The 25,281-nt window shown below is 38.3% G+C and overlaps 1 protein-coding gene across 36 annotated transcripts in view; it reads right to left on the reverse strand.

Annotated features, from left to right (window-relative positions):
• Positions 1-1,143: 1,143 nt before the first annotated feature.
• The window catches only part of sm (smooth), a 783,427-nt gene continuing 759,289 nt past the window's right edge, over positions 1,144-25,281 (reverse strand). For 16 of the 36 annotated variants that reach the window (XM_067097812.1, XM_067097809.1, XM_067097823.1 and 13 more), the window contains 8 exons: positions 10,980-11,075; positions 9,986-10,058; positions 8,918-9,179; positions 8,357-8,478; positions 7,918-8,068; positions 6,662-6,779; positions 6,339-6,434; positions 1,144-6,115 (listed from right to left, as the gene is read on the reverse strand). In XM_067097812.1, the coding sequence (XP_066953913.1) occupies positions 6,027-6,115; positions 6,339-6,434; positions 6,662-6,779; positions 7,918-8,068; positions 8,357-8,478; positions 8,918-9,179; positions 9,986-10,058; positions 10,980-11,075 (1,007 nt within the window). In that variant the 3' untranslated portion in view covers positions 1,144-6,026. The remainder of the gene's footprint in view (positions 6,116-6,338; positions 6,435-6,661; positions 6,780-7,917; positions 8,069-8,356; positions 8,479-8,917; positions 9,180-9,985; positions 10,059-10,979; positions 11,076-25,281) is intronic. The other 20 variants (XM_067097814.1, XM_067097810.1, XM_067097826.1 and 17 more) reach the window with 3 other exon arrangements.

A 25,281-nucleotide genomic window follows, 5' to 3' on the forward strand; every position in this document is an offset into this window, starting at 1 on the left:
CGATGTTCATAGAAACGACATGAAGCTTCTCAGAACTTTCCATTGTCAACATTCTTGTGAATCATGTCTATGTAGATTACTGCACTTTTTGCATGCTGTATTTGTTTCTAGAGGTTCTTTGGAGCTTCCATTTGGTTCATCTGAATTATTTTCTGACATGAAAGGTACTTTCAAGTTGTTCCCTTCCATTTAGTCTCATATACTTAGCTGTTCAACTCGTTTTAGCTTTTAATTGTGTGATCTCAAATGCATTACTTTATATCAATATCCTGCAATTATTAATCTAGTCATTATGAGAAATCTCCTGCTCTCTCTCTCTTAAATGTTTCAACACTCCACAAGTGCAGCAAGCAATCAGCCAGAGGCATCTGATGCTACTATAAGTACAAAGAAGAAAATTTGAAACTTGCTAGAAATTCTATCTGCATGTGTCATGAATAGTTATAGAAGTCATTTCATTTCACAGCCAATCAGAAATTATTTGTTTATTAAAAAAAAAAAAAAAAACTCTTCAAATGGCCATTAGAATCCAAATAAAATATATAAAAATCATCTCAGATACAAAACGTAACTTTTCTTGGGAATATTTTGTAGAAAGCCTGACGATATTTACCTTACAGCATACAGTACATTCCTATAGAGTAAACAATGGTACTTTAGTATCACTGTATTTTGAAACAATATTCAAGAGTGCAGCACAATGTCTCTATGCTGCAAAAAAAAAAAAAATTAATTCATCACAACCTGTACATGAATGTTTGGTCATCACTAAGGTCTCACTTAATCCTATGTGATGAACCTTAGACCAGTTTGAGAGAGAGAGAGAGAGAGAGAGAGAGAGAGAGAGAGAGAGAGAGAGAGAGAGAGAGAGAGAGAGAGAGAGAGAGAGAGAGAGAGAGAAATTGCTGTTGCTCATATCAGGCAACAAAAGTTTGATTTGGTATCCTTCTAGAAGAAAAGACCTGGTTAAATGCCGAAAGTGAAACTTACCTCTGCTTCAAAACTCAGCTTTCTCAGTTTTACTATAAAATTTATGTAAAAAAAAATTAATAAACAGAAACCCTGTTCTCATTAACTGACACTTGCTTTGATAACACCTCTCTTGAAACATAGGTCAACACATTAAAATCAAAGTCTCCACCATCTCTTTTTATACTAAAGTATTATTCATTTTATTCCTTAAAATTCTTACAAACAACATATGGATTAAAGGAAATTATATCATGTTTGTTATGCTTTTAAAATAACTCCGCAATCCTGGAACAAGGGATGGTGTAAGGGGATCCTGTGGGCTGATACTGCTATCACTGCCACCCACCAAGAAGGTCAGCCAGGACTGGACGTAAGGTCTGCCCGAACTTGCCGGCGACTAAACCAGGTATCTGGACTGGGTGGCCAGACTGACCACGGCACAGCAACTTCACTGGAGCCAAGTCAACACTCATCCAATAATACAAACCTGATAGTGCTCCCCCATGTAAAGACGTCCAAGTAAAGCAGCTGTAATATTTGGCCACATTACGTGAGTGAGCATTATCCAGGATAATATACAATCAAATGTTGGTCACTTTAAAGAGGTCAGTGTGTATGCTGTGCCAGTTGGCAGTAAGTTCAGCACAGTCCCAATGGTACTGGCACATGGCACAGTAATCCTTAGTGCTATGATATGCATCAAGTGATTCACTCTATTGGGACGATTTCAATAAAAGTAATAAACATTCTCTACTTAAGCACATTTTGCAACGACATTTTAACGACTTATTTTCAAAGATAAAACCATTTAAACAGCCTAGTAGTCCAGGTGGGCACACCAGGGAGGGATCCATCATAACCTGAGTATCAGGTCAAGTATTGCTTATGAGCTGAGTCTTGGGGGTTAAGAAAACCACCAAGAGGACTTTTTAGGGGAAAGGGGGCGAGGACAGCCTCCCTGGAAGCTCACAAAAGGATACCTACACCAAGGTAGACGTGACCTATACAGCAGTTACGTCGCCTCACTCACGCGGCCTCAGACACAACCACGCTTGGCACGGAGGAAAGAGGGCACACCACTACTCAATCCCTCCCAGTAATAACAGGAAGCACTCAAAACATCAGTGAAATCTTAAGTGGTCAATGATAAGCAACAACTACACAAGAAACTGCTCATCCGTTTTAAGCAAATCCTGCTGATCTTTGGCCAGAGATTTATATCACCTCAGTGGGCTAATGATCTAAAACAAAATCCCCCTTCACATGTCGGAGGTATTCAGAGCCAAAAACGATTTTTATCCTTCAAAGGAAAAAGCTAAAGCTCCAGTTTTCTTTTTCATTAAAAAAATTAAAATTTGTTATTTTGAGATCATTGCCATTCTGACTGTGATATATGCAATAGTAAGCAGTGCACCCTACAGAAGAAAAAGTCTACATCATATTTGGCAGGCTTACTTGACTCGGTACAATCGTGCTTTGTACCAAGATGACTTTGAACTTGAATAATAATAGTAATAACAATAATAAAAATATTAATAAAAATATCTTGGGAGGAGGCTCAGTAGTAGTTCAGCAAAACTCAGAAAAAATAAATAAAATAAATAAAACTGGGAAAAAAGCTAGTTATTCACTTTTTGTATGTAGAGTGAGTGTTCTTACAAATATCGGTGTCAATCATGGCTTCTTTGTTTTTAAAGAATTGAGATGTAACTTCTATTTTTTATTTGTTTTGTAAGTATAGAATACATGTACTGTGCTTGTGCTGTTAATTGTTCCTATTTCAAGCCAAGTATGTGATAAAAGGTAATTTACAATTAAATACTCTTGCACTTCCTTCAATTAACTTTGATTATCCTCCATTTGAATTAATAAAACTACAGGTTGAACTTCAAAACTAGTATTAAAATAAAGACATTGTACTGATTATCTAATCTAAATGTCATATGGGATAAGAACCTACCTGGTTCAATTACGATGAAGAAAAATACCAGAGTTCTGAAAAGCCATCTACAGGTACCAAACACATTGGGCCCCCTGTACTGAATGTTATCTAAAAATAGAACCCAACATTAATACTAATACTATTTACTTACTTCATATGAAAACGAATACATTCTCATGACTATGTATGGATTCAACAAGTTTGAATTCCTTTTGATCAACCTATTACTTTGTTCTATCAATTTAATCGCAATGAAAACCCCTTTCTATACTTGGAGAAAATGTTACCACTGAATGGAACTGAATACTCATAGGAGGTACTTCTTGTTAAAATAAAGCTACTGAAATATCCCATTAATTTCATTCCTACCAAAAAGCTCTCCTGAATGAGAACATCAATATTCTTAAGAATTGGGGACCCCACAACAATCACACAGTATATAATACTGAATACACCCGACTTGCCAAGATATGCAGTGAAGATGCACAAAGGGGAACATGAAATATGCACATTTGCAGCACAAACATATAATGCTGATGAAGCCTAAATGTGAATAATATCAAATAATCTAATATTCACAACTTCATCATAATAGAAAGCTGCTTTAATTTGTCAAATTATGTACAACATTATAAATAATAATTATAGCTTCCAAATATTATCGGCAAATACACACGAATAAAAATAAATACTTCTAATAATTCAACCCTGCCGAGTGAAATTCTCCATTGTCCATTATTATCCCCACTGAACGAGAAAAAAGCTGGGTTTGTTTAGAACATGCTGTAGGAATAGTAGTCATAGTAGTAGTAGTAATAATAGTAGTAGTAGTAGTAGTAGTCCTCAGTGTTTTTGCTCAATGTAGTTTTACTGGTTTTTGTAGTCTTGTTTCTCTGGTTGCGGGTGGAGGGTGTGTGAGTGAAAGCCATGTCTGTAGATGGGAAGTTCAAGAAAAGTCATGTGTAATGTCATGTTTTCTGCTATCAGTGAATGTATCTTAAAAATTAGTAAGATTGCATTCTTTAAAGCCTAGATTAAGTACTTTGTGTTGTTGACTAGGATTACTTTAATCATTTATTTTTCTTTTCTCTAGAGAGCTGACAAAAAGAAATGTTATTTACCCGTTAGCAAAAGTCTGCAATAAACACCTTAAATCTTTGCTTGAACTTCTTGTCTGCATGTTTTTAATTTGGTCACTCAAACTTTATTGAATTACTGTTAGAGGCAAAACAAAGTGTGGCACAAAACAGGAGTATGATCAAAGGCCAGACAAAGAAAGCTCTGTCTTGCCAGCTGTTGCTGCTGCTGCAATCATTAGCTACAGCATGCTACCTCAAAGAGTCAAACTAAGAATAAAAGACACCATTTTACCACCTACTTAAAAAATAACATAAAATGAACTAAGAAACAAATTGAAATTGGAAAAAGCATTAAAATGCTATTCTAAAACACTTAGGCTCTGACACTGGGGCAGTGTAAGCTGGAACAGATTCATCATAGGCGTTGTTAGAGAACACCATCTGCCCTGTTGTCAAAGCTCACCAATTTACAGCTACATTTACCAACAATGTATATCCTTGTTGCCACTAACATTGCCTCCTACTAATTTACATGGGTCATTATCAGTGTAAGACTATTGTCAAAAGATCAGCCACTGCTAAACCTAGAATATGCAATTCTAATACAGCTTGTCATTCCAATCAAAAAAGACAGGACCAGCCTTAAACTTGAAGTGCTAGGCCTGAATGGCAGATCCTCTGACTAATATTATTGCAACAAAGAGAAGTTACTTCTATGAAACTACATGATAGTAACACACATGTCCATAATATCAGGTAAGATCCAGGTTATAAGAAGATACTGGTGACCTATACTTAAAAATACCAATAAGTGGATCTGCATCCCAAAAAATTACCAAATTTTTCCATTTATGAATAATAAACAATTTGAAGTAATAATTGTGCCTAATCTTGGAATAATTTTAGAAACATAACACTATTGTACATTCCACTGAATGAGCACTTGGGGTCAAACAAGGCAAGCATCATACTCATTTTATTTTCCTTCTTCACTGACAAAAAAATCAATAACAACGTTCCTGGTTTATGATCACATGAATTTAAACAACTTTGATGAAGCTTACCAAGTTTAGCCTTGAATAATATGATTCTGAATAAGTGTCATATAAAGAGAGCGCAGGACGGACAGCAGAATGCTGCCCAGCTTCCAACTCAGGGAGGGTTTATACTGTACTTAGCCTATTTATGACATATGCTGGGCTCCTCAGGAAAACATCACACATACAAATCTTCACTTACACTTTATTAAAAAAAATGGGGGGGATTAACTGCATATTTTCAAAAGACAGTGTGCATATTAACACTAATTACAGTCAACTTTTAGCATCTGACAACATAGAAAGGGTTATTCTCTAGATAAGGATCCTACACATACTGCACTGTACTGCAAAACAAAAATACAAAAAATAAAACAGTATCAACTTGTCTCTATCAGAAAGTCTGTTTGATATCATAGTACACTGAAAATTATATTCTTTCAAAGAAAACACACTCACTTTTAAGTATATGGGGAAAAATAACAAGCTTCCTGATATGGTTTCCTTCATTTCTATGATGATGATGATGATGATGAAGCCAGTGAAAAGAAGTCCCTGAGGGGTCCAGCAAGGAAAAGAGAAACACTAGGCCCCCCCGACTGTTGTTGGCGGGTGGGTAGCAATATCGTCCTAACAACTGACAACCGATACATGACCAAACATTTGTCAGTAGACTTGCCTGGCTGCTGTCAATTCCAGTTTTAACTGAACTCCCACTGACTTTTAAATACCCAGCTGTCAACAATGTTTCAGGAGCTGTTAACACCCTAATCTGAATTTAACCCACATCTTTTTTTTGTTTTTCTTAAAAGTTGCTAACAATCTGTTTTGAATGTGAACAACCTCTTAGGATGCTGACAGCTCCTTTACCCTCTGCCCGGCTGCCAACAACCCTGGTGTTGTACCCTGGAGGTCACAAAAGCAGCAATGAAGCTGAGTAGCCAAGGTACACAAAGGGCCATGGCTGCTGCTGCTGCTTTACTATTTGTTAGGTCTTCAATCCATCTTCATAGATTCTGATGCCATCTTTGGGATGTGTCTTGATGATGAGAAACAAAGCTTCATGATGAAGGGGAACTTGCTACCTATAAAACAATGGAGGTTATTTAATAAGAGTTGTGACAATTGTTGCTTGCTTGCTTGGTACACGTGTACCTCTTCAAATTATGATGAAGTGTTATAGTTTCTAAGCAGTCATTACTTAATTAAACAATAACTTTGTCAGTATTACAACAAGATTTACTTTACAAACTTTCAATTACAAAAAAAACTTTTTATAAATTACACTGGCATGCCCATTATACTTACTGGGGTTTGGAATTGGTGCATGATTAGCAATTACCAATGCCTCCAAAGCTTCTGATATATTATTGAACTCTAACAGACCAGAAGAGCTTCTCTCCGCTGCAATAAAAAAAAGGAACACAAGTGGTAATCAATAACAAAACAAATGCTGTCTGAACAACAGATTCAAATTTATCAATCAAATCAAAATAAAACTGGCTGTCGCCTGGGCAAAGCAATTTCATGAAGAACTCAAAAAAGCAAATGAAGTACCACACCCGAATACATAAAAAAGAATACAGTATTGGTTAACATCGATCCTTAGTCTCCAACACTTAATCACTCACACTTACTCTTTGATGGGAAAAGCTTGATACTCTTGGGTTCAGTTATATCATTCTCCTGGAACACTTTATTTAATTGCTCTTCAGTTAATCCAGGAGGAGTGTTGAAGAAGTGAAGAATCTGCAAAGTAAATTTTCATACTGCATGATAAGCTCATGGAAAAATGTCGATAGCTGATAACTTTTAAATATGCTTTTACAGAAAAGAAACCCTGCTCTGTAAATACTTGGCTGCATATTCACTGTATTACAAATCTTCCAGCAAAAACAAAGCCACATTTTGAAAGGATATTCAAAACGTAACCATTGCACCAAATCATTGCCACCCTACTACATTGTTTGCACAATATTTCAATTTTCCAGTTTTCCTTGTTACAAAAGTTCCCAGGTAACATGCTCCGTATTTGGATTTGCCATCATCCAGCCTTGGGTCAGCAGTTGGCCCTGGGTTATTTAAAGTCTGCAGTATGAAGGTATTTTGGCCCAAGTTTATGGAAGGTACATTCCATCCCTTGGGTAAGGACTCTGATTTTCTCTTAAGCCGCTGTTATTTATGAAGGGATTATTCCGCTACTAAACAAATAGGTATGATCATAAGATTTATGAGTGAATAAATCATGAAATTTAAGCTACAAAGCTAAACACTTGAGGCAATTTTTGCCATTCAGTGTTTTAAAGTGAGTAGAAATACTAATCAAGATAAAATTCAAGCAGATGATCAAGTTGCTCATTAAAATTTACAGTGCAGTAAATCCAATTTTATCTAAAAACAGCATTAGGTTACAAAGATTATAAACATTGCTAAGTGCCTTACTCATAGGCCTGCTATGCAGGGCAAAGTATGTTTTGTTGTTAGACCCGTTTGATAGCATTTACACACTGAATCTGTCTCATATCCATTTTGTAGTAAATTTCTATGGGTGACAAGTATGTCTATTGTGTAGCTTCATTGATTTATGCTGGTCATAATTTAGAGTTTACCATTTCTCAGATAATGGTTGGAAGCCCTACAGCTTAATTCAGTTCGCTCTCCTAACTAGCTTGCCAATGATTTCTAAAGTATGAATGGACCACTTGCTTAAAATCTCCTTATGAAATATTTGTAATTAAGCAGTTTTATATGTAACCCTTTAGCCTCTATAGCTCCCCTATCTGCTTTCTCGTTTCCATCTGTCCATTTTCAGGTTAACAAAGTAATGTCCCTGAAGAAAGTGTGAAAAAAACATGGAAAACTTTTGTTTAAAAATACTTATAATCACCTTAGAAGGTGGCTGTATCCTATTCTTTGATGCCATCTCTGGGTTAATGAATCTATTATTCTTGTTCCCCATGTAGTCCTTAAATGAAGGGGTACCATCAGGAAGTTCATAAGGCTGTTGAACATCAGCTAAGAAGGCCTGCTTCGAGTACCTGTAAAATCAAAAGTTGTATGCATTTATCTTCAATTAACTTTCCCATGCAATACAGGGCTAAGAAATTTAATTTAATTAGCCATTACTTCACACAACATCACTCTTTTTACCTTTCATTAAATCACTTAATCAGCAAAACTATTTAGAACATCTACAAGTTATTGCCATATTTTATAAAGCCATATAAACAAAAGTATTTTTGGGTAAATTCCACGACATTAAGAGCTAAACAAATTTGTAGATATACTCAAATATTCTCATAGCAATACTGTTCTGATGATGTTACCCAAGTTGCATTTTGCTGTTGAAGAATGTGGTATTGTTCAAATTAGCTACAGCTCGTTCTACAGCCAGACCATCTCCCATTTGAACCATAGCACAACCTTCTTTAGTCTTCAAGAACTTGATCTGAAATGTAAAAAGATATTACATCAGTGTAGCTAATGCAAATTGTCATCATTAAACAAAAACATGTTAAGAAAAGTCAAATTTAAAAAAAAATTTATTAAAGCACAATATCATTAGCCCAAAACTTTATGCTTATGTATAGAATACATCTCAAAAATAAATTGGAATGAATAACCCATCATATATTATGGTAAATGCACTAATGCTCCTAAGAACCTGAGCAGCAATTCTTGAAGAAAAACTGTGCTGTCCAAACCCTATTTTAACATTACCACGAATTATTGCACAGCACTATTAACCAAAACTAGGTACTAAAATAACTACTAGTTTGTAGTGTACTTTGTAGCTGAAAGTCTGCCTGCTATAGAAATAAAAGCACTGGAATACCCAAAGCATACTAATAAATACAGAATGACAAAAGCTTCTCAAATCTACATACCCTAACTATGTTTCCGTACAAGCATAGAAGGTTGAAGATACGGTCAGCATTCATCTTATCCTTGTTGAGGCCATAAACCATAAGGACGGCACCCTGCTGTGGGAGACCTGGCTGGGGCTGCCCCATGGCCTGCAGGGATGACCCTCCAGGTCCTCCACTGCCTCCCATGAAAGGACCTCCCTGGCCAGGACCACCACCGCCTCCCATGAGACCGCCGCCACGCAGACCTCCGTTGCTCATGCCATGATTCATTCCAAACCGACTAAAAAAGACAAAATTGGTTCGTTACAAATGTACACAAGTAGAGTAATTTACTTTCAGTTTCCTCTCAACAATAAAGATACATCTGAACAGAGACACAGAGACATTCTCAATTATTCACTTTCTCTACACAGCTTTAAATGATATTGAGTTATTTCTTACTCTGCAAGAAGACTAAAATCAGGAGTAAAGCATTAAAAACACACTAAGTGTACAGTATTTTCACCAAATGCTCTACTGTACATCTGATTCTAAATGCAACAGCAAGTTGCTTATCTTTTTTATACAAGTTATTTATTTTTTAGCACGTTACTGGTGTCTTAGAGGGAGAACGATAACTTTGTTTAAATTAAAAGCTTGTTTTCTAGAACACCTACTAGGGCACAATGAAAATGGACATGCTGAATCACTGATATCAACCAAACCATTAACACCGCAGATAATGTAAGTCATTACAGTTCTTAAAATATTTTTTGGGTAATTTAAAAAACTCACAGCTTTCTGTATATAACCTTATCAGCTAATAATCCTCATAACAAACTCTTAATCATAACAAAATTGATGTCAAAAATTATCACTGAAAAAATATGTTACAAATCTAACATACTAATAATCTCAGAGGCAAAAAGATATTATATATAAAAGTTTCTTTCTGAATTTCTGCTGCATTTTTAGGATTCCTGAGAAAGTGAGATAGAGCCTTCAGTGCAAAATGTGACCAGTACGCATTCCTATCAGAACAAGCACAGTAGGCTGTTTACGTCTGAAATTTTCCACACTTATGACACAAGAAAACTGGAAACTTGCCTGTCTGGCATGGGGCTGTTGAAAAGTCCTCCAGAGCTTCGTGGACCTCCCATCTGACCATTCATACCACCTCCTGTGATGAAAATTTACATCATTACATATTTTGTCAAATTATGTATTGCACTGTAAAAAGGCCTCTTACTGTGTTTAAGTTTTTCTTAGCATCAAGTATTCTGTGGGAGCTACAAAATCATTCACTAAATTTTCCTGCTGTTTTAAAAAAGATTTTGAATGGCACAATTAGCATTGAAAAATTTGCAATATGAAAAACTGTCACCAGTCAGATAAATGATTCATTAAATACAAAAATATTCAAATGAAAAATGAGCATGAGTTTTTAGAAAAAGCCAAAGACCACGAACTTGCCTAACAACACAACAAAATACAACCATTCTGACTCAACAACATTGTAAAGAACAACATAAAGAAAAGCATAATTCATCTTAATAATAATATGCACTCATATACAAAGGCAATGTTAGTGCTCTTGATTGTGCCCTAAAGGGAAGGAACTCGATCCCAAATGTGTGGAGGGGGCAAAATAAGGAACCAATGGCACGGACCACTGTTTGGGAACAACAGTCATACAGTGGCAACACTGAGTGTGCAGAATAAGCTTAGAAGCCACAAACACCACCTAAGATGTTCCAGTAAATTAAACATCACACACCATAACAAACAAGCTTAACAACCAAGTACATAAAAATAGTAATTAAAAATTCCAATAATCTGAGAGAAGGTTACTACACACAACTGACAATACAGAACAAAAACACTTGCCTTTCCTTTTACTCAACAACAGGTAAATTAAAGATTATGTTACAACACCTGTAATTGCAGGAACATGCAGCAGACTATAATATTTTTTAGATTAAATTATAATTCACAAATTAAGGGGAATATAATTTAACATGAAACTGGCTCTAAAATCTTCATTGCTAGCAAAGAATGGCCTGGCTACCAGCAAGTATGCTTGTAAGTGCAGGCAACTTACTAAAGGGGGATGGGCTCATGCCGAAACCTCGAGGCTCTGCCAACAAGGGAGGACGGGACGAACCACCACCGCTATTGTTTTGAGGCTCCTTCATACCTGGAAGAGATATGGAAGTATGTAGACAGATCTCAACACAAGCATTTACAGCGACAGCAAGTAGAAGTCTGTCTAAAGGCATGTCATTATCCTTCACCACAAAATAAGGCTTCAGTACAGTATATGAATATACTGTTGCCTATTTCAAAATATATCCAAAACAGAATTGCATTAAGGAGGTCGAAATTCGTCAGCAAACCTCACATTTTAAGTTCCTATGCCCTCCAAACTGGAGGGATAACCAGTCAAAGTGTTAAATCATACAAAATTGCTACCTGTACCCAAACACACAACAGAGGCAACCTAAACCTGCTGTGATTCTTTACATTTATATAAAGTCGAGACCAATGAATTAGTTCTAAGGGCTTCAAAACGTACTTGGTCCTGTGAAATCTTCACACAGTAGCAGCTCATCTTTCACTGATCTAGCAATGTATGTATTGAAATGAAATAAAGATTTAATGTTTGGGTGAAAATTTATCAAGAATAAGTTTTATGGTCAAATGGAAATACAAAACTATTAGGTATACTGTATATGAAAAATCCAGTTATGTTATAGGTTGAATTTACTTTGTATATGTGTGTGTGTGTGTATGAGAGAGAGAGAGAGAGAGAGAGAGAGAGAGAGAGAGAGAGCTGAAGCTTATGATAAACTTGCACACATTTTCTTACTTATACCAAAGCATAACTTTCCCTTTTCTCTGCTAAAATTCAATTAACACAAAAAAATAGTTTCCTCAATTTTTTTTTTAAAAGAACTTCAAATCCGGTAACCTCCAATAGTGCCACTTCGCTAATGATGAATGAAAATATATGTTAGGATAGGAATTATATTACTTGAAAATATTCGAATATACATCTAATATGAAAACAAAGCACACCACAAAACAACAATCATCCCAGTCTTCCAACGTAAAACTAAATGAAGAATCTTCGAAATGCAATATCCCTTGATCAAAGTTAAACAAAAAACATGTCCAGAAGAGATGAACCAAAACCGTTATATAACTCTCAAAACCTTCCCTTCACTGAAGCGACTAAACTTGAGGTCAACTGCATCAGAATTCCACCAATAAAAAGGAATAACAATCCAATGAAATGGCTTAACTTGAAAGAAATAACTCATGCAAGAATAAAAAAAAAAAAAAATTTGATTTGGCGAGCACGGCAGAGTTCTAAGTGAAATATAAGACAGAGTCTTAGAAAAAAAAAAGTTGTATACGGTTCTACAACTTGAGACTTCGAATCACCTTGTAACAGACCTTTTCTGTTTACCACACTTCATGTTTATTTAATAGTTCAATCTGTCATTTTCAATCATAAAAAGATTAAGGCAGTCTTTCATTAAGAATAAAAAACAAACCAACCTTATGACTTTCTGACGTACTTCGTAAAAATGGTTATGTAACTCCGACCACTTAAATTTACCCTACAGACTTCTTTTAGTCATTAATTATCTTCTCTCTCTCTCTCTACTTCAACCTTCTCTTCGTCAGCTGTTTCCTCCCTTAACTGCCTTCTTCATAAAAATGGTTATAGAACTCCGACCACTTAAATTTACCCTACAGACTTCATTTAGTCATTAACTCACTCTCTCTCTCCCTTTCTCTCTCTCAGCTATTCCCCACCCCCACCTCCCATCTTCACATCGGAACTGTAATTTCCTACTCCTCGAGATTCCGAGTGTGAGGTGGATGAAAAAGGTAGCCAAACCCCACTAAGATCACAAGACCCAGAGTCCCTACAGATGACCACTGGCTCTTGTGCCTTATGACCGAGTGGACAATTGGGTCCTCTCAGCCCGGAAGAGGCCTCAAAGTGGCATCCGCTGCACTATAGACGCAATGTTGATGACACAAACGCATGCACGCACGCAGGCGCGCACGCCATCATCAACGCACCTTCCCTAATTAGGCAGTTTAGTTGACAACCTTCCACTTAATCTCTAAACGACCGCCCCGAGAGAGAGAGAGAGAGAGAGAGAGAGAGAGAGAGAGAGAGAGAGAGAGAGAGAGAGAGAGAGAGAGAGAGAGAGAGAGAGAGAGAGAGTATCATCCCTCTTAATTACCAGGTTCTTTGCATCTGCCCCTAATGAACCTTCTCAGTAATATGGTTCTTAATGACGAGCTTCTAAGGATGATAAGTTGCGCTGAACTGATGAAAGCTGTCTGATTGAATATGAAATACTTTCGACAGCAAAGGCGATTTTTTAATGCATCTGATAAAGACCATAAGAAAAACTTTGAATAAATATAATCTCTCTCTCTCTCTCTCTCGAACGCTGCCGGGAGCTCTAGCTCTCTCTTCCACTCCCCCAAACTCTTAGAAAAGAAGAAAAAAAAATCTAGCCATTGCCCGAACGAGAAAAAGTGGAGCAGAACATCTGGGGGAAAAACTTGTTTGGCGGCCTCTCGGTAAATTACAAGACCTCCTCCCCAACAAAATAGAGAGAGAGAGAGAGAGAGAGAGAGAGAGAGAGAGAGAGAGAGAGAGAGAGAGAGAGAGAGAGAGAGAGAGAGAGAGAGAGAGAGAGAGAGAGACAGTTTGTAACAAACAGTTGCGGGAGAAAGGATAGTAGATGTAAAGGTTACATTGGGCAGAACCTCTGAATAATTCAAGGAAGTTCTATAGATGCCACAAAGTACAACAGCTAACACGAGTATTAAGGGGAATATGTAAAAAAGAAACGTACAGTATAAGCCGCAAAATTTACATGAAGTTCAATACGAAGAGCATTAACATATATCATAATTAATTTTATCTCATGGGAAATTCAGATAATGTCTCGAGTATATTTTGCCCACATCACTACATCACGATCTTTTACTGGAAAAAATTTCAAAACACTTTTACTAAAAAGCACATTTTTCTATCAGAGACCAGTTATTGTATTCATCCTCTAAAGGCGCGCATACACGTCCGCATAACCTTCATAAGTATATACAAATATTAAAAGTATATATAGCCGGTTACATAATAATAATAATAATAATAATAATAATAATAATAATAATATAATAATAATAATAATAATAATAAAGGCTCTATCTACGCTTCGTCTACGTTATATACAAGGTTATCTCACAATCACTTGCAACATCCTCTCCACTTATCATTATTATTTACAACCACAATATAGTTGTCAATTCATTGACACATTCATTCCTTATGTAATGAATGAAAAGTTGAGCTCTATGCATAAACTTTGTCGGCATTTGTTGTATTATGCCTAACTACACGCTTTTGACATTGAAAACAATTCAATATTGTGATGTCACTCGCTGATCCAAAATTATGATCAAAGGCCTACTCGTTAAAACTTAAGTTTTGATAAACGCCAGCTACCAGTGTGTGTGTGTGTGTGTGTGTGTGTGTGTGTGTGTGTGTGTGTGTGTGTGTGTGTGTGTGTGTGTGTGTGTGTGTGTACGCAAGTCGGAAAAAAGTAAAAAAAAATAAAAAATAAAACAGAAAGAAAGTGAGGGCGGACGACACCGTCATTATATGAGAGAGAGAGAGAGAGAGAGAGAGAGAGAGAGAGAGAGAGAGAGAGAGAGAGAGAGAGAGAAAATTACCTGAATGATATTCTCATATTCTCATCAACAGGTAAAAGGATATACGTGCTGAAGGCAATAAACTCTCATGTCTAATACCGCCCCTACCAACTTTCTGGCAATCTCTACAGGGACAGGAAATCTTACCCGATCATTTATCAAAGATAGGAGAAAAAAAAAAGTTATCCACGGGCATGGTGAGGCTGAAAAAAATGTAGAAAGCTGAGAAGAGTGGGTGAGGGGAAGAAAGAGAGAACGGGGAGGGGGGGTTATTTCCCCTCCCTATTCCTTCCCATCCTATAACAATAACGCTGTCAATATATCGGGAAAGGGAAAAGGGGCGCTGGCAGACAGACGCGTCTACAGAGAGAGAGAGAGAGAGAGAGAGAGAGAGAGAGAGAGAGAGAGAGAGAGAGAGAGAGAGAGAGATTCAGTTCCATAAGAAGCAATATGAGTTAGCTTCCGCGCAATATCTGAGATGCGATGAGGCAAACTATATACCTTCTCCATCCTCAAAAAGGTGCTATCCCCCCCCCAACACACAGTAACAAACACACGAATACACCTCCTGCCTTTAAGATCGTGTCTCCCCTTCCTGTAGAAGGTGATCTCCGACCCTATGGAAGGAAGGCCAGGAGACAGGCAGGGGGAGGCTGGTGGAGGCAACAGCCCGAGCGTCGGCCGTTACCTTGACTCATAAATAGCAGGCAGGAGCAGAGAGAGAGAGAGAGAGAGAGAGAGAGAGAGAGAGAGAGAGAGAGAGAGAGAGAGAGAGAGAGAAATATATGTATATCAATGAGGGTGGGGTGAAATTTCATGGTGGAGAGAGAGAGAGAGAGAGAGAGAGAGAGAGAGAGAGAGAGAGAGAGAGAGAGAGAGAGAGAGAGAGAGAGAGATATATGTATATCAAGTGGGGTAGGGTGAAATTTCATGGGGGAGAGAGAGAGAGAGAGAGAGAGAGAGAGAGAGAGAGAGAGAGAGAGAGAGAGAGAGAGAGAGAGAGAGAGAATATATGATATCAAGTGGGGTAGAAATTTCATGAGAGAGAGAGAGAGAGAGAGAGAGAGAGAGAGAGAGAGAGAGAGAGAGAGAGAGACCCTATATACGAGATCTACTGAACTTCACTTAGAAACTTATAAAAACCAGTCTTCAGCTTACCCAAGATACGAAGTCTCGGTAACATAAACAAAACTTGGGATTTTACGTATATCTTACCAAGTATCACCATGTATAGTGCCCTCTCCTAGCCCACCCACCCCCTTTGAAAAAATTAAGCTTTCCCCCGGTGAAAACATTAAAATAAAAGATGCTGCTTCTAACTGAATCTCCTTTGTCTATGTTAAAGTTATTTTTTTAATGTTCACGTTGCATAAGGCTATTCATATGTCAGATTACGTTATATATGTTCGGATTTTTTTTACGATATTTTTTTAAGGTAATATCAATTAACCTCGTCCTAACAGTATATCAAAGTGGCGAGATAAGTAATCACTGTTTTTCAGTATTACTTGCAAGCCGGGAATTTCATTCGAGACCTATACATACACATATATATGTACCCATATAAAAATACGCGCACACACTCGACCCAATCATTCCTCACATTTACTCTCAACGTGCTCCTCTCGCGAATATTCTTATTTTCTTTCCCTGTTTCCTACAGATTCTCGTCACCTTCACCAAGTTAAATCATACCCGCTCAAAACGTCAACCATCAACACACCATTCGCGACTCGTTTCTTTTTGCACAACTTTGCACCTTTAGGTGTTAATTCGACTGCAAATTCTCACCTGTTACACGAGAGCTATAACATCGCATCTCTCTCTCTCTCTCTCGACGCCGAAGATCTTGCATAAGCAATGCCAGTATGATATAAAACCAATCAATCAACAAACCCTCTCTCTCTCTCTCTCTCTGAATAACTCACATGCAGATCCATCAAACTTAAATCTACTGCTCGTTTTAACGCAACTGGGGATAATATAATTTGACGTAAAGCCACCTTTGTTTGTAGAATGTTTCGTGATATTCCATACTAACAGAGAGAGAGAGAGAGAGAGAGAGAGAGAGAGAGAGAGAGAGAGAGAGAGAGAGAGAGAGAGAGAGAGAGAGAGAGATTTAAGCAGTTCATTACTAAAGTTACGTCCATCCTCTTGGGCGACGAATGTAAATGTGTTTGCAATACCCGTAGAGTTTTCTGGCAAGCGTTCTTGTGCACCAGGGTAACTATTTTGCTTGCAGAGAGAGAGAGAGAGAGAGAGAGAGAGAGAGAGAGAGAGAGAGAGAGAGAGAGAGAGAGAGAGAGAGAGAGAGAGAATTTTCATATAAAAGACAAAAAAAATAAAGATACTTGGATAATCTGATGGAACTGTCAAGAAATGAACTTGCTTTACAATGGTTAGAAGAGTTATATTTGTGGCATAATGCAAATAGGCAGTCTAAAATAAAATATAAATAAAACTGCCATGTTCAGCAACGCTCACTTTACGCCGAGTTGCCCCATGCCTTTCAGCGATTGCCCATTAAAATTTACGCAAGACAACGCGTTTCCGGCAATTGTGCCGCTTTGAAATACTGCATATTTCTTTGTATCCGCGTTGCATTTTTAACTCAAATTTTCAATTTGGATTAAACTTTTTTCTTTGCATAAAATGATATAAATTCCGCTGTCACATTTACTCCACATATAAATCCAATTTGTACCAGTCTGGTAATACAATGCTTGTGGTCAGTTTATACTTTAGAAACGTTAATTTTTACAGGGGTGACTTCATAAAATTTTGAATTATATAAATTTTCATGTTACTTATAAAAAAGAATTCCTTCTAACAATTCTATACAAATTAAAAAAAAAAATTATAACAATTGTTTGCATGGCGATTTTCATGCCTGAACTGACCAAACCACTTGAAACTTTTTAGTGAATGTGCTTCACAGATAATTTTTTTCCCATTTCCATAATAAATTTGACGAAAATATAATGTCAACCAACTATACATGTAACCACTTTAGAGAACGATTCAACACAGCAATTACTCTTCTCCAAAAAGACTATACCATTACATATGCAGTGTGTGTGTGTGTGTGTGTGTGTGTGTGTGTGTGTGTGTGTGTGTGTGTGTGTGTGTGTACTACGAAAAACACCCAGAGAATTTGATGAAAGGTTACAAACTCGTAAAATAAATACATTTACCCAACACTATAATTCATGGCTGCCGTGGCAATACAGTTAATGCGTGCTGTAAAATGATTAACATCACTATGACAATATCCACGTTAACAAGGCAATAAAATTGATGTAAACCTTCAAACAGTTGCAAATAACCGTATGAAATTACGCTTCAATAATTCACGTTAATTTTAAAAATCAATAACCTGCACATTTCCATGCTGAAAATTGTGATCAATACGTCGGGAAAACAATGTCATGTGCCAAATCAACTTGTAACTTGATCGAGGATTGAGGCAGTGGGTAAAAACGCTTTTATATATGCCTCGAGTTATATGTAGTAATTAACACTTGCTAATATCAGGATGAAACGTGTAATTTTATGAAAAAATTTCCGGTGTGTGTGTGTTTATATATACATATACATATATATGTATATACATAGTGTAAGTGCGTGTGTGTGCGCGCCCGGTGGGAAGACACTTCAAGCGTCAAGGCTTTTCCTTTCGCAATTATATAGTTGCATACATTTGGACGGCGTACTGAACATTCCAGTTTTTTTAATCTTAATCCCCAACTCCGGTTGCAGGCAACCCCCCCCCCGTCAATTAACAGCTAGGTATATGCCTTCTTACGCCAATAAAGCATACTGGCTTTATAGGAAATAACCCCATATCGTTTCCTTCTCGTTCTAGTCAGGGATCGACCACTGATATGAGAGAGAGAGAGAGAGAGAGAGAGAGAGAGAGAGAGAGAGAGAGAGAGAGAGAGAGAGAGGGGAACACAAAGCAGGTTTCAATGGCCATTTTTACAGTCCACTAAACGGGTAGCGTAAAGCGCTATCTTTCCCAGCCATCCTCCAACGCTGGCTTCTCCGTAGAAGAGCCCAGTCACCGACAAAAAAAGTCTACGGATTCCACCCGATGTATTTCACTTACTTCATTAGACCATAGCATAAAATTTTTACATTACACAGAACAATATCCTGGCATCAATTTTTTCTGTATATGTTTGCAAACATAATTATCCACCTCGTGAACTAACATCCCGAGACCAATTTTTAAGAGAAAAGAAATATTCTATAATCTCAGGCACGGTTCTGATGTAATAAACATATTGAGTAATTGCAGAGTGCATATAAAATGTAAACCTGAATAAAATAATATAGCAATTTTCAGATAATTTTACTCATTGTAACGACGTCGAAAAGAGGATCCCAGCACGAAAGCCACATCCTAAATCTCACCACATCTTTTAAAGGTTTTGGTCCGGGGGAAAAGAATTTGTCGTAACAAATTCAACCCACGCAACCCCCCATCACAGCCATGGCCACTGACCTTCCCCCCCAACCCTTAAAAACCTAAAGACACCATGAACCTCTCAACGGTAACCTCCCACCACAAGCTAGTGAGTGGAGTATTCTTAGCTGCTGGGAAACTAAACCTTTCGCGTTCAGGTCTTAAAATCTCGCGTCTACCACTTCTCCCTACCGTGTCTGACAAATCAATAGGCGATACTATCTTACGGAGGGGTTGGCCGGGGGGACTGTAGTGGGAGTGCCCTCTAAAATGGGGGACTTGTAAGAGGATGGAAGACGGCGGCCTGATTAATGAATTCAAAACAGGGTTACAAATATCTAGATATTAGCAGTGATCCATCAGGGAGAACGTCTTCCAGCGTTTGTTTCATAATTTTAAGGAGAGAGAGAGAGAGAGAGAGAGAGAGAGAGAGAGAGAGAGAGAGAGAGAGAGAGAGAGAGAGAGAGAGAGAGATTGGTTTCAATGTAGAATTCGGCGAATATGTGGCTAACACAATACTCATTGCACTTCTCATTTGCGAGTTTCAAAATGCATCAAATTACCTACATGTATTGTTGTACGAAAAAAAAATGTTCAGATAAGCAATATAAAATTCAAATTAAAAACTTAACTATACAGACGGACATAGAAAATCTGGACCACAAAATGGGCGGCTAGACATTTATTTCACGTTACTGAGGTTTTAACGTCCACATTTTCCCTTTAACGTCAGAAACAGAGATACAAAACTTCACTCATATCTTTTAACACAAAAATAGAACACCATCCTCGGGCAACACGCCACAAAAGGATGAGAATGCAATCGAGGACATCGAAATATCCCGAAGGACATTAGGCCCCCAAAAAGGACATCGTTGTCAAGCAGCGAATCGAATCCTCAATCTCCTTCTAAATCCTTGGGGTCGTGTCTCGCACCAATCCTTCCCTTAGCCCCGCTCCCCTCCCCCCAACACACACACAAACCCCCAATCCCCAACACCAACACCACCACTAACCGAACAGTCAGTCACCCTTCCCCCCTCTTCCCTTCCCTTACCGTCGTTCTTCCCCAAGATTTATATTTATGGAGACCTATTCTTTAAGACTAAAACTTGCCACTGAGGCTACGGAACCTCGCCTAAGCCGTGAAATTCGTGGACCTTTTCGGGGAGAGAGAGAGAGAGAGAGAGAGAGAGAGAGAGAGAGAGAGAGAGAGAGAGAGAGAGAGAGAGAGAGAGAGAGCTGCATCTTCTTCATATAAAACCTGAGAGAGAGGGAGAGAGATTCACAATGACAAGAAAGGATTTCAAGACCTACTCCCCAGCCCATAATGTCTTATTTATTTTGGTACTTGTGTCACGTATATACTGTGTGTGTGTGTGTGTGTGTGTGTGTGTGTGTGTGTGTGTGTGTGTGTGTGTGTGTGTGTGTGTGTGTGTGTATATATATATATATATATATATATATATATATATATATATATATATATATATATATATATATATATATATATATATATTAATTTGTGTAAACGAATGAAAATGATTTTCTTAATACACTAAAGGCTAAAGAACAGGATAAAAAAAAATAAAAAATAAAAAATTCCCTGGACCCAACTCTGTAACCGCATTATGAATGCCCGGTGCAATATTCGCCTCAAACAACACTCCAAAAAGGCAACTCCTCATCCTCCCCTCCTCTCCCCTTCCCCCTTTCAGAAGATCCTGGAGGGGAGGGGGAGTTTGTAGGAGGGGAGGGGGATGTCTTACTCTATCTCCCAAGGATGACCCCTTCCCCAGTTAACCCTAACAACCGCCTTCCTCTTCATAAATTCTAAAGGGCCCTCGTCCACATCTCAAGTGCCAAGCGTTTCCTAAGCCTCCTTTGGAACACGGAGAAAAAGGGAAGAGAGAGAGAGAGAGAGAGAGAGAGAGAGAGAGAGAGAGAGAGAGAGAGAGAGAGAGAGAGAGAGAGAGAACAAACTACAATTTTCTCCATGTAAAACTTGAGAGATATAACTGCATCTTCTCGATACAAAATCTGAGAGAAATATAAATAACCAAGTGTTCACGTCTTCTCCTCCATATAAAATTTGAGAGAGAGAGAGAGAGAGAGAGAGAGAGAGAGAGAGAGAGAGAATGAATTCCTATCTGACCTCACCGTATACAGGCTCTCGGTATTAAGCCCGACTGTATTAAGAAGAAGATCCTTGCTGTGCGCTGACAGCAATGATCGCGTGTTACTACCCGGCCAAGCGTTGCTTACCATCTCGGGGTGACCTACTTCCTCCCTCCTCCCACGCTTGCAAAAAATGGGGGAGGAAGGATTCAAAAGACGTGCGTCAGGGCTTAGAAAATATACTTTGTGAGGGGGATAGGATCTGAATGGGGAGCAGGGAGGGACAGACATATTCCTGCAACATCTTGCGTTTCGAAGTGGAGGCCTTCTGGCTACAGTGGGATACGAAAGCCGTCCGGTTAAATGTTAGGTGAATCACGTTTCCATCTTGTGATGGAACAATATAAAAGATTCAACTAAATTGTACATTTTGTGTACAATGTCCTTAAAAGTTAGCTGTTGAAAGAGAGCCGGGTATTTCAACCTTATAGCAACAATTATTATTAATGCAGGAAACATATCTTATAATCTTACATATTACGAAATTTTTATATAACTACGACATTATTAATGGCTACAAATATATGCAGTCAACACGTTCACATTTCCAGATGACATATACCAAACACTGCCAACCTTACATTCTCTCCAACTACAATATTCAAAACTCAAGAGTTTTCCATTTGCACACACATAAAAAACCATTTTATCTGCATACGAGGATTAATGATTCGACTTACTATCGACTTCAGTTGGAAACAAAAAAAGGTCATTACTCAAAACAACTGGGATAAAAGGAGCCCTGCAATACAAGCACTGGATCATATACATTACCCTGAGTTGCAGAAGTTGAACATGCTGACCCAACGCAAGGCCGTCGTCCACTGGCTGAAGCACCACCGACCTCTGCTGACCTGCTCGATTGCGCTGGGTCACGACCCCCTTAAACCCCAACACAATACCACACCCACAGTGCCACAGAGACGTCAACCGAGCAACCCTGGCGGGCGTGAGTGGGCGGCAGGGGTAGGGGGGGGCGGTGGACGCCCAGAAGAGGAGTGTTCGTGCTGAGCAGTCGCCGTGTCCTGTCACTTGTCTCTGTCTCTCTCTCTCTCTCTGTCTCTCTCTTTTCCTGCACACAGAACACACATTGGCACACATGGCTATAGGCGGCAGGCCCTTCTTTCTTCTACTACTATTGAAAAGGGCCCAACACATGACAACAATAACAACCGTGGCTGACATTGAGAGGCAGCAGTTATCAGGCAGGAGGCTCGGCTGTCTGTAGTATGAGTTCAGTACTAGTAGTAGTAGTAGTAGTAGGCTAGTAGTAGTAGTAGTAGTAGTAGTAGTAGTAGTAGTAGGCTAGTAGTAGTAGTAGTAGTAGGAGTCTTCTGATGTGGCTCTTGTGGTTGGTCGGGAGGGGCTGGCCAAGTGAGTTATTGTTTGATCATGCAACCAAGAGCCAAATGTGGCCAATGAGTGTGTTGTGCAGGCTACAAAAAGAGATATCAGAGACAATCGACCATTCAGCATGAACACCCTCCATCATACCCCTCTAGCACCTCCCTCCACCCTTCCCAACCCCCCAAAACATCAAACATCAACCTAAAACCTCCTATAACATAACATCACCTCAAGCCTCTTCAACCATCAACTTCAGAACAATCATACAAATATACATCCATTTGGAAATAAATGAAACACACATTTGGAAAGAAATCTCAAGGTAAACACAAAAACGCCCATTTTCGACAGAAACACACAACTGAAACAAGGAACCCAAACTATCTGGAATAAAAACAAAGCATCTGGACCAATTAACCGATGCTTTTTCTACCGATGCTTTTTCTGCAAGTCATCCATTTAAATGGTGAACGCAGAAACTATCAAGTCATGCAAACCAGTCACAGGCATACTCACGAGCATAGCACCCACCAAAATTAAGAACCAGGACCTGGATAACCAACCATAACTTTGCTAAACCCTGTGCTATAGAAAGTCAAAATATTTCTTAGGTACTCAAGCATAAAACTGTTATTGTCGTATTCTCCCAAGTGTTATTTTTTCTGTGCTTTTCAAATTGACAATTAGCAACTGATATAAATCAGATTTCGGACCAACAAGAATGTCAAAAAAAAAAAAAAAAAAAAAAAAAAAAAAAAAGCAAATACCCCAGTTAACTTGAAACAAGTCTTGCAAAATAAACCTGCCCCACAAAGTACCAACAGTCAAGGAACAATCTTGAACAAAAGAACATTGCCACCTAAGAGCGACATTTTCGAGACAGCAAGATGATCCAAAAATCCAGATAAAAAGCTAAACAAAAAAACCCGAGTGTTTTCCTGTAAATAAAATGTTATATAAGTGTACCACTGAAAATCTTCAAAAGTGCTCGAGACCAAAAAGAAACCGGTCTTCATAGATGAGTATGAAATTTTTTGGGAAAGGGTTCAACATATATAAATGTGAAAAAAAATCAAACCCCTATGAAAAAATATCTTGTAAATTGTTCACAGACTAACGCATTCTTCATTCTTCCACATAAACTACAAATTTAGCACACACATTCTCTTCATTCACAGATTATATATAACATACATTAAAAAACCAGTCCCAGCCCATCCTTAAAACAAACAAAAATAAATGTACTTTAAAAAACCAGTGTAAACAGTAAAAATGATAGTACACAGTGGAGTAATTTAAATATATATATATATATATAAATTTTATGGGTAATTATGACGACCATTTGTCCTATGTTGTGAGGCGTTGAGTTCTGTTAAGACGAGATACAAGTGGTGGATTTAAGTTGCTGACAAGTATATATACATACATATACACATACATGCATCACACACCACATACATACATACATAGCCATGCAAATGCATATGTATGGATGTCAATGCTGCGCGCATGTGCGTATATCTATATACACAAATTGATATAAAATGGCATCCAAAAAAAAAAAAAAAAAAAAAGCTCATAAAAAGAGGGAAAAGGCTGTAGCAGAGTCTATAGGTGGGACCATTGTAATACCTGCAATGAGGATCGGGTCAAAATCTTTCCAGAGCTTTTTTCCCTTCCTCTTCGGTAATGGGTTCTGATTCATGTTTCATCAAAATATGGTTCTGCAACAGTGATGACACACCAGTCAGTCTTGGAAAGGAAGGAGCATGACAGTTAATGAGAGAGAGAGAGAGAGAGAGAGAGAGAGAGAGAGAGAGAGAGAGAGAGAGAGAGAGAGAGAGAGAGCTAAATCGTCAATACAATGTGCGAAGAATTAATACTACTCTATACAAAGCAAGGCTAATCAAGTCCTCTACCAAAGCATTGCTCTCGCTCTCTCTCCCTCTCTACTCTAAAGAGCAATTTCAAGGCATTGCTTTCGCATTGCTGCAAACATCAAGAAGTACAGGTAAAGGTAAGTAGAGGGAGAGGGAGAGGGGGGAGGGGAAGAAGCTAGATATGACAGTGGGAGCCGAGTTAGATGTCTGCAGTGCATGGATGAAATTCTGGTAGGGGTGAGTCACTCGGATGAGGTCACAAGTAGCTCACGGCAGCAAAGGGGGGGGGGAGGAAGGGGAGGGGAGGGGAGGGGAGGGAAGGAAAGACGGATGACAGGAGAAATGATGCGATGAGAGAGTGATGTTTTGGGACAGGGGTGATGTGACGGTAGTTCTGCAGGATATAGGTGGCTGCTGTTCCTGGCATCATTGGTCGCATGTTTGTCATTGGAGAAGGTACGTGTGTGTGTGTGTGTGTGTGTGTGTGTGTGTGTGTGTGTGTGTGTGTGTGTTTTCTCGGGTTAATTGGATAGATGGAGTACAGGGGCGGTCTGGTGACTGTAATGTGATTGGTGATTTTTTTGTGGGGACTGGTAAACATGACTGGTGGTATGGCGATTGTCAAGGAGTCTAGTCACTGTGGGCGAATTTGTGAAATGTCACATTTGGTCATGTTTGTCATTTGCTAACTGATTAATCAATAATCTGATGATGTTGAGTGGACTGGCGAATAGAACAGTTTCACAGTATTTGTGCTGATCTAGTGAACATTACTGGCG

This window comes from Macrobrachium rosenbergii, chromosome 54, assembly GCF_040412425.1.
Source record: "Macrobrachium rosenbergii isolate ZJJX-2024 chromosome 54, ASM4041242v1, whole genome shotgun sequence".
Classification (NCBI taxonomy): Eukaryota; Metazoa; Arthropoda; class Malacostraca; order Decapoda; family Palaemonidae; genus Macrobrachium; species Macrobrachium rosenbergii.